Source organism: Crinia signifera, chromosome 1 (assembly GCF_055691185.1).
Source record: "Crinia signifera chromosome 1, ASM5569118v1, whole genome shotgun sequence".
In the NCBI taxonomy this organism is placed as follows: domain Eukaryota; kingdom Metazoa; phylum Chordata; class Amphibia; order Anura; family Myobatrachidae; genus Crinia; species Crinia signifera.
Genome location: NC_139217.1, coordinates 438,732,187 through 438,744,646, shown reverse-complemented (window position 1 = coordinate 438,744,646; position 12,460 = coordinate 438,732,187). Strand labels below are relative to the sequence as shown.

The 12,460-nt window shown below is 42.0% G+C and overlaps 1 protein-coding gene across 6 annotated transcripts in view; it reads right to left on the bottom strand.

The window, feature by feature from the left end:
* Nucleotides 1-1,061: 1,061 nt before the first annotated feature.
* MIER3 (MIER family member 3) overlaps nucleotides 1,062-12,460 on the bottom strand; it is a 29,193-nt gene continuing 17,794 nt past the window's right edge. For 4 of the 6 annotated variants that reach the window (XM_083153453.1, XM_083153423.1, XM_083153436.1 and 1 more), the window contains 5 exons: nucleotides 11,754-11,832; nucleotides 10,747-10,841; nucleotides 9,054-9,181; nucleotides 7,759-7,922; nucleotides 1,062-7,651 (listed from right to left, as the gene is read on the bottom strand). In XM_083153453.1, the coding sequence (XP_083009579.1) occupies nucleotides 7,197-7,651; nucleotides 7,759-7,922; nucleotides 9,054-9,181; nucleotides 10,747-10,841; nucleotides 11,754-11,832 (921 nt within the window). In that variant the 3' untranslated portion in view covers nucleotides 1,062-7,196. The remainder of the gene's footprint in view (nucleotides 7,652-7,758; nucleotides 7,923-9,053; nucleotides 9,182-10,746; nucleotides 10,842-11,753; nucleotides 11,833-12,460) is intronic. The other 2 variants (XR_014450773.1, XM_083153445.1) reach the window with 2 other exon arrangements.

Below are 12,460 nucleotides of genomic sequence, written 5' to 3'. Positions count from 1 at the left end.
CAGTTCAAAAAGTATGTGCTGCACATGTACTGCCTTCTGATCGCATCACGCGATCTAGCCCATAACGCATGCGATAATCGCACCATGTATGGCAGGGGTGGGGAATCTTTTTTGTGCCAAGGGCCGTTTGTATGGGGAAAAAAATCCTTCGGGGGCCATATGTAATAATGTCTCTTACAAATTGTCCTACTGCAGCCGTCCCACCCTCCGGCGGTTGCCGCTGAATAGGACCGACAGTCTCCGGCTGCTGCTGATTAAGAGGAATCTTGTGAGAACTACCAACCTCTCGCGAGAATTCCCCAGTACTTGACTCCCGGCAAAGCAGCCTGGTGGGTGGGAGGGCCACTCAGACCACTACGGGGGCCGCATATGGCCCCAGGGCCTGAGGTTCATCACCCCTGATGTATGGGCACCTTCAGAACTCTCCAGCTAAGGTCATAAGGCATTATGCAGTCATTGAATGGAAATAAAGAGCCAATCGTAAAGCACCAGCCAATCAGCTCCTAACTGCCATGTCACAGGCTCCGCTTGAAAAATGACAAGAGCTGGCTAGCTGTCTGGCTGGTACTTAGTCAGCATCCACATTGTCTTCATCCAAAGCTTTGTAAATGGAGGCCTTTATTAACCCTTTTAGTGCCAACGTTGCTGTGATATTTTGAGAATCTCACACAGCATCGTTGGCAATCAAAGGGTTAAGCAAAGAATACGTAGGTCAGACGGCAGACAGATGTTCTGCAACTATACAGTATCCGTTTTGCCACTGACCCCTTAAACCACAGGTTCTCAAAGTCGGTCCTCAGGACGTCACACAGTTTTGCAGGTCTCCCCACAGGACCAAGTGAAATAATTAGCTCCACCTGTGGATATTTTCAAATGTGTCAGTCAGTAATGAGTGCACCGGTCGGACGACCTGGTAAACGTTAACTGTGTGGGTGAGGCCCGTGTTTGAGAACCACTGCCTTAACCCATGAGCAGCGTGTATTTAGAGTTGCATCGGTGGTGAAATAGGACATGGAGGAGAAGATAAATGGAGAGGAATCTAATACACTCACATAAGGAGGTAAGATTTCCAGACTTTTATTTCTGGAACTGTACACCAGATATTTAAAGTACAACAAAAATACAAAATAATGTTAAAAAAAAAAAAAGTTTATGTACAAAAATATTAAAACCAATGAATAGTGACCTCTCTGATACTAAATGTTGTTCTGATTGTCACCCACTGTTCCTTAGGGCTGTATGGACTGCTGCCGCTGTAAATAAACGTTGGCGAAACAAACATGAATATTTATACAGTTGGACAAATAATCATTCGATTCCGTGCGTAGGATTGATCAGATCTTAGGAAAACAAATTAGATTTTCTCATTGCTTGAAGGGGATTTGCCAGGCTTACAGGCCTTGTATATAATAATGCTCCCGGTTACTGTGTTATATAGTGGAACAAGAGTCATAAATACCAGGATGATTCCTTCATTTGCCAATATGCCGAGGATAATAATACTGCACAACTGTGAACCAAATTGTACACACTATGTATAGTATTTGCTTAGAACATTTTTGTACACCCTTCAAGTAAATTCAGCCATAAAAAAAAAAAACACATATAATAAAAAACAAAAACATTGAAACAAAAACGCACAAAGGAAAAAATAGTCTTAAAGTGAAATATTGAAGCAGAAACATGCTAGTTATTAGACTTTAATTAGAAAAAGGTGCAGTCCTAAGGGTAGCACATCTCTATACACAACGGAGGCAGCCATTTCAGAATCGGAACCAAACAGGAACTAGTCACTGAACTAATGATGTGCTGCATCACAAAATGGAAGCCTGATTTTTTTTTTGTGTGTCGCTGCTCTAAATAGAACTGTACTGTAGGCCCATATAAGAAGAAACCAAAGACACTGCGGCTATATGCCTACACATCCATTTGATTTTTACAATCGACATGTTCCACAATGGCAACTTGTTGCAAGATCGTGTTGCTTAGGAACATCCTGTGGGCCATACATCTACAAACCTCCATTCGTCGTTCTGCTGATCAGAGATCTGATTCACCAATCAGTGGCAAGCAGTCAGTGACCTGAGAAACTGCAGGTTAAACCCCGACTCGCCGGTACAGACTATTTTTTGGTCGGATTTCTCCAATTCTCAACCCTGGCATATGCCCCTATATATGGTCTACATTTCCCAAAAGGAGCAAATCTGCAAATTACCTAATTTGTACCAGACAGATGGCGGCTATAGATTTCTTTGCATATTTGCGCCCATGAGAGACATTCGTCATATCACGGAAACTTATGCTGGGGATTTTTTTTTCTAACTCATCTTGGTCACCAACTAGCAATTGATCTGAAGCAGCCATGCATCAGAGTCTCATTTTCAGTCACGGAATGAGCTGTAACATGCAGTAACAAGATAGTAACTCAAATCATACGGGTGCCGGACGCGGTCCCGACAGTCATTTACCCAACTGTCAAAACTCCGACAGATGGGTGCGCGACGGCCACCTGCAATTTTCCCTCGTGGGGGTCCACGAGTCCCCATAGAGGGAGAATAGAATAGCTACCGTGCCCGCATCGTGGTATGCGCAGCGAGACTGCAAGGGGCTTTGTTGCACTCACCATGCTGTGAGTCCGGGCAGTCGGGATCCCAACGTCAGGCTAATGACTGTCGGGACCCTATACCACACCCAATCATACAGAGCTGTAGTGCTATCCCTTAATAAATACTGACTACAAGCAACTGGCACTAACCTCCGCTGGGTACACACCAGTCCGACTGATCGCTCAACCTGTCTGATGATTGTTAGGTGCGTAAACACTAACAAATTTTCTGACCGATGTTTCATGAAAACTAGGCAGGCATTTAAATGCATCTATTGAGCTGAGGTATCTTCAGTCACCAGTGGTTGCTGCTGCAAGTGTACCCACACCTGTACACACAGCCAGATAGCCCGGGATATATCTGCAGATATAATCAGCCATCGGCTGGACTGCACAGCAGGGGCCAATACATCTGAATGACACTGTTCAGAGACATATTGAGGGGTACAAGCTGCCAAAGATCTTTCGATATTCGCTTAAACAGCTGAGAGATCGGCCAGTATCTACCCAATTTAAGTATAAGCTACTATCTGGTTACCATGTATTACATCTATTAAACCCCAGATATTATAAAAAGGGTTAATGATGAGACAAACATCTGTTTGGCTGAAGGAGACCTTTCCTGTATATAAATTGTGGATCTAGTACTTAAAAGAACCAGTAAAAAATAAATTAATCGGTGTGTCTATCGGTGCACAATGAACACCGCTGATTCTTGCAGCAGTTGGCGACTGCCGTTTGAATTGATGCAGTATTGCTAGAACACAGCCCATTTCACCGCTCATGGAACAGAGATTCACAGACACTCTGTTAAAAAAATATATATATAATGGATATATTTTTGGTTTTGTCTGCATGAAATAAATTGCTGCAAAAACAAAGAATTCATCGGGTTTCCTAGAAAAATTGTGCTTTAAACTTTTAAATTCAAAAAGGCAAGATAGATTCTTCACGTTTGCAGGTCTCCTCATGCCTATAGTAATGAGTGTATGCGGCCTACACAGAACGGGGTCAGCAATGATGCTGGAAAAACCACCAGTCTCCCTCAATTCGCTATGGAGAAGTTATTCATAGCATTTAATTAGCGGTTCGCATTCGCACAAATTTTGGTTTGCTCCAAACAATTGCTGTCTCCAGTCAAAATAGGCCACAGCTACACTTTAATTCTAGGTACCCATGAGCTGCCCCTTGGGCCAACCACACTGTACTTCTTACAGTCCGTAAACATACTTCTTAATATATATTTATATATAATCTCTTTACAATGCGCTACGGAAACCCTGTGGTAGCTCAGGGGTTAATACCTAGAGTGACATCATAACAGAAAGTCCAGCTTTAAGAGTAAAAACATAAAAAAGGAAAAACAAAAAGGAACAATAAATAGCTATTTTACATGGGTAAAGTTAATAGTGGTACACATAATGTCACATTATGCATGCACAGAAAATGTTACTATACACTGCAGGAAATCTGAAAACAATATTACAGAAATAGATATTCAAGGTAAGAAAATGTACAGGTATTTACAAAATTCTCGCAATTATTGCCTCATAATGAGAATTAGAGGTAAATATTTAGTGCCAGCTCACAGTTTCCAAACACTCATTTGCCCACACAATCAGCAATGGGGGGGGGGGGGGGGGGAGAACAAAGAAAACAAAAAGTTCAAAGCTTTGCGGGCTCAGAGAAATGAGAAGTAAAGGCAAGAGCAGAACAGCGTGGCGAAGCACAGACTTGCTAGCGGAACTCTTATAGAACCAGAAAGAAGAAAAAGAATTTGGTCCAAAAAAAAAAGAAGAAAAAATTACATTATTTTTTGGTTAAATGATTAAAAGTGTCTGTACAACTTTGCGAACAACCAAAACGAAGGGCAATAAACTTTAGAGTGTCTCCTCATTTGTATAGTGAGTGTCCAGCAATGCATAGATCAACTGAATATTACTGCATTTGCTATTTAGAATGATCATGTTCATTAAAAGTGCAACAGGTTGAAGCATTGAGGCATGTGTATGCAATGTGTTTTATAGGGCACTGCAAACCCATTTCTGGGCTGGTGATTAATGATCATTAGTACATAGGATGGTGGTTGTGTTAAACGGAGAGATGCGGATTCCTAGAACAACTTGCAAATGCTTCTTGGATATAGAAACTAAGACCAACAAAAAGCCAGGGAACGCTATGCAAAATGTAACGCTAAGGACTTATCCTGCATATGGTGAAAGTATAGAATCAACTATCCATGTCATTTAATTAGAAAGTCTGCAGTGTAAAAGGTTTTAGCCTTCAAAATGCTCGTGTCGGTCAGACAAAGTGGTTCACAGTAAGCTAAATAAACACTCCACCCTTTTCATTCTATCTACAATCTACTCCCGGGCTGGCCAAACTGGTCCTCGAGATCTACTAACTATTCACGCTCCTCAGACCTCCTAGCTGGGGCACAGGTGCAGTCATTACCAACTCACATTTTCCAGACCACCTAGCTGGTGCACAGGTGCAGTCATTACTAATGGAGCCCATACACGTTCCGTTGTGTACGGCTCAGTTCTGTACTATGCGAGGCGCGCTCCCGCGCATCACATAGTACGGTACAAAAAGTATGTGCTGCACATCCTTTTTGTACTAGGTACACATCGGATCGGATTGCATGCACACTGCATGCAATCCGATGTGTACTATTTAAGTCCCAAACGGATCCGTTAAACTGAGCGTGTATGGGCTGCTTAACACACATTTTCCAGACCACCCAGCTGGTGCACAGGTGCAGTCATTACCAACTCACATTTTCCAGACCACCCAGCTGGTGCACAGGTGCAGTCATTACCAACTCACATTTTCCAGACCACCTAGCTGGTGCACAGGTGCAGTCATTACCAACTCACATTTTCCAGACCACCTAGCTGGTGCACAGGTGCAGTCATTACCAACTCACATTTTCCAGACCACCCAGCTGGTGCACAGGTGCAGTCATTACCAACTCACATTTTCCAGACCACCTAGCTGGTGCACAGGTGCAGTCATTACCAACTCACATTTCCCAGACCACCTAGCTGGCGCACAGGTGCAGTCATTACCAACTCACATTTTCAAACATGCTGCAGTCATTCCTAACCGACACATTCTACAGATCCGCAGGTGGCCTGTTAAACATGAACCGTTGACAGCTCTCAAGGACCGGTTTGGCCACCCCTGCTTTACGCTTCCGCATAACTCCCTAACACATACATCATTTGTACTGAATGAACGGTGAATGCACATGTCTCGGTGTGGCAATATAGCAGCATCACTCGTGAGGCTAGCAGGAGAAGCTTTGTTAGCGCTTGAGCTTAATCTGAGGAGGAGCGGAGAATGTAGCGCTCAGTGGCAGACAGAAGACAGGGTAAAAGGCAAAGTGAACATGACGTGAAGGACTCTTTGGCAGAGGAAGCACAAGCAGATATGTGCAATTTATTTTCTTCCATCTTTAAAAAAACAAACGGTCACATCTGCAATAACTCTGCAAAGCGAGAACACAAGATCAGAGCCTCTTATGGGATGCAGAGGGGAGAACTGGAAGCTTTGGACCACTTAGCAGCCTACACAGGGGATGGAATCGTAAGTGATAACCCTGTCAAATAACATTAAATCAGGGCATCTTAGACCACAGTTTAAAAGGTTAGCATGGTGTATGGCTCCGTAACTGAAGAGTACATTCTCCCTCTACCCAGACTATGCTGAAACGCAGAGTTTGTAGAACAAGTTCACCACCTAAAGCTCGGACATTGTTTGCTTTCCCAGGAACGTTTAAGATACACAGATTAATGTGTACATTTATTTTACAATCTTCCAAAAACTGTAGACAAGTGTTACCCCCCCCCTCTTAATCAAAAAGGCAATACCGGAAAAAGGAAACACATTCTACTAATGTACACAGATCCACTCTGGCTGTATCAGAGCCAGGTTAGCCTCATTGTACATGGTTCCTAGAATCGAAGCATAAACTGTCCCAGCGAGCCAATTATTGGCGTGGTTTAAGCCCAAGTGCTCTTCTTTTGCAAGACGGTACAATTAAATAATAATAATAATGATGGGCGACTTGTGCAGTTCTAATTACGAGCATCCGAACCCTGCTTGAAAAATAAAATAGTAATAAAATAAAATAATGCTACATTTCGCAGGGCTCGGATGGGTACCTGTAAACATCGGTTTCTACACTGCACGGTTAGACCGGGAGATGCCAATTTGAAGCGATTCAGAACCTGTGCTGGTTGAATTATTTTGGAGATGGAGACCCAGTTATCTACAGAATTCTTTTTCTTTTTTTTTTTCCTTTTTTATAACAAAAATAGAAGTTAAGCCTGAAGCTGCTTCCCCAGAACGTAATCTGAGTTCCCAACTCTGCTGAACAAATGTCTTTTTTTCCACATTAATGGACCAAAATGAAGTTAATTCTTGACAAAATCAAGATATAGTTCTTTACATACAAAGACATCACTGATGTCATAGCAAAAAAAGTTCAAACTTCCAGTGAAAGACTAAGCAAACCCGAAGTTTATGATCAGATTTTCAGCAACTGTGACCCCCTCAATGTCTGTGGAGGGGGCTGGAGGTGGAACTACTCTGACTGCAGGGCAGTATGGTGTAGTGTGTGCGAACTTATAAAACTATTTGTTTCGTTTGCAGATAGATTGCTAAAGTCTGCCACAGATACAGCCATTTTGGCACTGGTAATGTGGTGTGTATGGTTTTCAAAGTCCACACCAAGGTTATTTACAGAGACGTCACTGATAAAGGATTCTGGGACGGAGATCCCCATTTTTATCCTTTTCGCGGGCCGTTCTGGTTCTTCGTTGCATAAGCTCACAGGGTTCAGCTCGGAAGGATAAAATCCGGTCTCAAATAAGTTAAAACAATCACTTTCCCCATTGCTCGGCATGTTGAGCAAGTCTTCTGTTCCAACAGGCACGTGATTTCCTGGGACCCGGGATAATGTGTCCAAAGCTGGGAAGCTATCGTTCAAACAGTTCACGTCTGTGTTATTGCATACGGTGGCTACACTGTTAGTCAGCGCTGAAAGGAGAGACAGAGGAGAGAGGTACGGGTTATAAATCTATTACACAAGTGCTCTGTGCTGCTGTGAAGGACTTGTCAGAGGGTTCCACGATGGTCAGTCTCACCTGTCAGGTCATTAGCAGTGATGGAGTTCAATAAATTAAGCTGGGAGTCGGGGATGGAATCTGTCCTGCTTTGACAGGTTAAGGCGGATTGATTTTCGGCTCCTCCCAGAAACGCTGCTTCATCTACCATACGGTCCATGTAATCCCTGGAGAACAACCAATTCCTGATTTAACATCAACAGAACAAATAATAAAGTAACAATTCAATCAGCTTTTATGACACATATATGTATATAGAGAGGCCGGAGAGAAGACACACAGTAAAGACTCTGTGGAGAGAGATAAAAAAGGAAGAGCAATTGGTTCGACCTACATTAGATTGACATGCATTGCGTCAACCACTGAAGGTCGACATCTGAAATAGGTCCACATGGATGGAAGGTTGACAGTCTCAAATGTCGACATGGACACCATCAAAGTGTACCCCTGCACTTGCCATACTTCGGGCACACTATTCTATTCTCCCTCCTTGCCCTGGTGGATGGTAGGGGATGAAATACCACCAGTCGACGCAAAAAAAAAAAACCATAATCGACCGAATGCTTGGGCCAACCTTAGACATGCCTACCCATTGCATGTTGACCTAACAACTGTATACTGAACAGAGAGAAGAGGGGGAAGAAAAAATCAGAGTGTACATGGTAAAGAGAACGAGAGACCGAAGATTTCTAAAAAGTTAGGCTTCAGACAACTGAAATGGGTGAAGCCTTCTATACAGTCACCAAGCCTACAAACCCAATTTCCATTTTCTGCTTGCCTCGATAGATCCTATTACAATCCCATAGTCAGCTACGGGGCCACTTATGTCATTAGCTGCTACATTTATTAGAAGTGTGTGACCAACGGAACATATTTTCTATGTAACTAATGCTGTGTACACACTAGTACAATCTGCATAAGATCCAGATGCGATTACAATTTAGACTATCTGCATACAATTTACACTATCTGCGTACAATTTAGACTATATAGTGCAGATCTGCACTATATAGACAGGGCAGCCAAGACTTTCTGGTTAAGATATGGGAGCGCGCATCTTGAACGCATCTGGATCGCTTGGGATAAAACCCATACAATCTGCATGAGATCCAGATAAGATTTTGACTATATAGTCAAAATCTTATCTGGATCTTATGCAGATTGTATCAGTGTATACACAGCATAACACTAGATGATGTATACTTTGCTGTGAATGATGTTGTAGTCAGAAGAACACGACTAGACTTGGGAATGGCTACATGCAGTTCGGCATTTCACCAGCTGGACAATGAACAACGAGGGCTGTAGACACTCACGTTACTCCGGGGTGATGGTGATATCGTTTCTTTCCAAACCTCGTCTGTTGGGCAAAATCATCGTATCGCTCAGATTTCTTCCAGATGTAATAGAACGCTACACATTCTGCCACTGTCCGGCTTCTCACCTGTACAACGGAAGCAGCACATTACGTATACAAATATTGGATTATTATTTTACTGGAACTGGAAACTTTTTTGGGGGATAAAATGGTTTAATAAAAACACTCAAACCAATCACTCTAATTAGAATTATAGTGAAATAAAAACCGAATAAACCAACTTTAAAACATAGGTTATGGAATAAATGGGTCGACTGTCAAAAGGTTGACCTGCACAAGGCTGACACATGAATCGGTTGTTTTATTTTTGTGTGTGAGTTTTATAGATTTTAGCACATGGAACCCGTTTCACTCCTTTAGGCCAGGTTACTGGACCGCTACCGCTGCACTCAGCACAATTAACCAATCACATGGATGGTAAAAGATGAAAAAGTAAAAAAACAAAAATGACCACTTTTTTATACGTAGACCATATGCATGTGTTGTAGTAAAGGGCGGTAGAAAAAAAAGCAAACTTATTAGAAAACACACTCAAAGCAAATGATTCGAAAGCTAGTATGCTACCTTGTGGTTGCCTCTGCGTTTGTGCATGTGCTTCACTCGCTGCCAACAGATGGCAGTGTTTCGAAGACACACAAACGGACACTATAGATAAATATATATTTATATATGATAAAAAGTAATACACAAATTGAACAATACTATAAGCGCTGATTTGGCCTTCTATGCTCCATCCCGGATACAGCAACTGTATCACTCTGGGTGGTTTCATCTCAACAGGAGACCAGAGAATTCAGATAGAAGACACTTGTGCACTTGTCCCATAGGACCCAAAAACATTGACTCTAAGAGCTCAGATCCCAGCAACAGGCTAGAGAGTTGAAAGGAACATACCCACATAGAACATAAGCCTTGTTATATCGTGTAAGGTGGGCGTGCCAAAAAAAGAACATAGTCTTCCTGAAACAATGATGTATCAGTGCTCTATGTTATTATCAGGAGAGGGCAACATTGCCCAACAGTTATTAATAAGCAAATAACCACAAATTTCTGGATTGCTCTACTATACTTGGTACATTTTACAGAACATTGTGCATAAAAACAAATGTGGTTAGCAATATTGATAGCTTTGCTTCAGCAAACAATAGGTACATAGAAATCTATGATGACAGTGTGAAACTGTGACAAATACATATAAAGCAAAACAAGTATGTCTCCCTGGCAGCCATTTTGTTCCCCTATGACAATCACATAAGGGCAAAGAGGGCTGCTGTGCTTGGCACTCAGAAGCCATACATCAAGCCTGTCAGTAAAAAACAGTTGTAATGTAAAGGAAGTACTAGGCAGACAGATATAAAGACCAGTCAGTCACACGTACAAGGGAAACTGCCATGGATAACATCTCGTAATTACCTTGCAGACCAACCAAAGTCATAATGGGGCCACAACAGATTTATTAAATAGATTTTATTAAAATGTTTATTATTACTATTATTAATAATGTAAGACTTTCTTCAGCATTAACCATAATCATGTTTCCCAAAATGATATTGCATTAAAGCTTGTCCTGCCACAAAGTGGATAGATGTGCAATGTACAGTATATCATGTACACACACAGTGGATACTTACCTTATTTTTTTGTATTAGATGAAAATCTTTCCCATGTATTACAAGTGCATGTTCAAAATTTCTACATTCCTCTTCCGTCCAAGGCTTAATCTCATCTAAAAATGATAAGCAACAAGTCAGAAATGCCTGGGGGTGTACACCTTCCTGCAACCTTTACTAAGGGGTCCAACTTTACTTTTTAGCTCCCACTGGTGCTTTCCTTCTTTTTGTCTTACTAGAACTAAGCATAGTCACTGTCCCAACGTATGACATTACTGTTAGGGATCTGTAAATGTATTATGCACATGCTTAGAAGAAACATACAAAGAAAGTTCCAGTAAAGCCGCCGCCGCCCCCCCCCCCCCCCCCCCTCCCTATATAATCACTTTTTGTCCCATACAAAAGACCTTTCAATCTACACTGGCGGAGTCTCTTACACCAACTCTGGAAATGGGTTACAAATGGAGACAAAAATACACTTCATTCAGAGGTGCAACAAAACTAAGATTGCCATTATTTCCCTCATCTCATAGAACCACCTGTCACATGCAGCTCAGTCCGCCCATTATAATCACAGAAGGGGACAGGAGAGTGCTCTGCACATAAAGGTTACTGCACCCTCATCTTCTGACATACTCCACACAGCAGTTAGTTACAGCAGGCTACAACATACTGTATATTATATATAGCACAGGAAAAAGGATGCAACTCCTGGGCTTCCGCAAAGATACTTTTACTGTATGCCTACAGTGTTTCGGACAAAAGGCCCGTCTTCAGGACATGAACCTGAAGACGGGCCTTCTGCCTGAAACGCCGTAGGCATACAGTAAAGGTATATTTGCAGAAGTCCCGGAGTTAATTTTTTTTTCCTGTGCAGCATATCAGGGTGATCTAGGTCTCCCAGGGCAGGCACCCAGACCAGATTACTATAATCTGTTAAGCAGCAGATAGTGCTGTACCCCCCCAGGAACGATAACTATCTATCTATATATAAAAAAAAAAAAGAGAAAAGAAAACTGGTAATTTACCGTGCAATATCTTTCTACTGCAGAACCGCTCTATTGCCTCTCTGACGTTGTACTGACACTTGAAGAGTTCATGCAGAGCCTGGGAAAGAAGGAAATATTTCAATGAGTGCACAAATGAACCAGTATAAAAGACCTGCTTGTCAGTGCTGTAAAGACAAGTCACCAACCCACTCTAGACACGAACCAGAGAGGTCCCTGGTTATGCATCAATTATATTACATGCACTGCGCACGCTTGCTCCAACTCATTATAAATGACACAGTCATGCCTTTATAGGAAAGCTGTATCGAATAAACTGAATTTTTCCATAGGGAATTCCTGAGATGAGGACATGGTGTTTGAGGGGTTATACTTTAAAAGTGGTTCGAAAATGGTGCTTCCACTCTGTCTCTGAACAAGATCTTAAAAATAACAGTCTGTCCTGCAGAAAGTTTGTTAAAACTATTAACACTATATGGGTGAAATTTAATAGGATGAGAGATTCAGAACGTGAGAGATTTGGTGAGAAATCTCCAGTTTTTTTAAAGCGGCAATCATTTACACTGCAAAATCAAACTGGTTTTGCAGTGTAAATGATTGCAGCTTAAAAAAAAACAACCTGTAGATTTCTTACCAAGGGGCAGATGCATTAAGCCTTAACAAGAGATAAATGCAAGTGTGAGAAGGAGAGATAAATGCCCAGTCAATCACCTGCTAACCGCCATGTT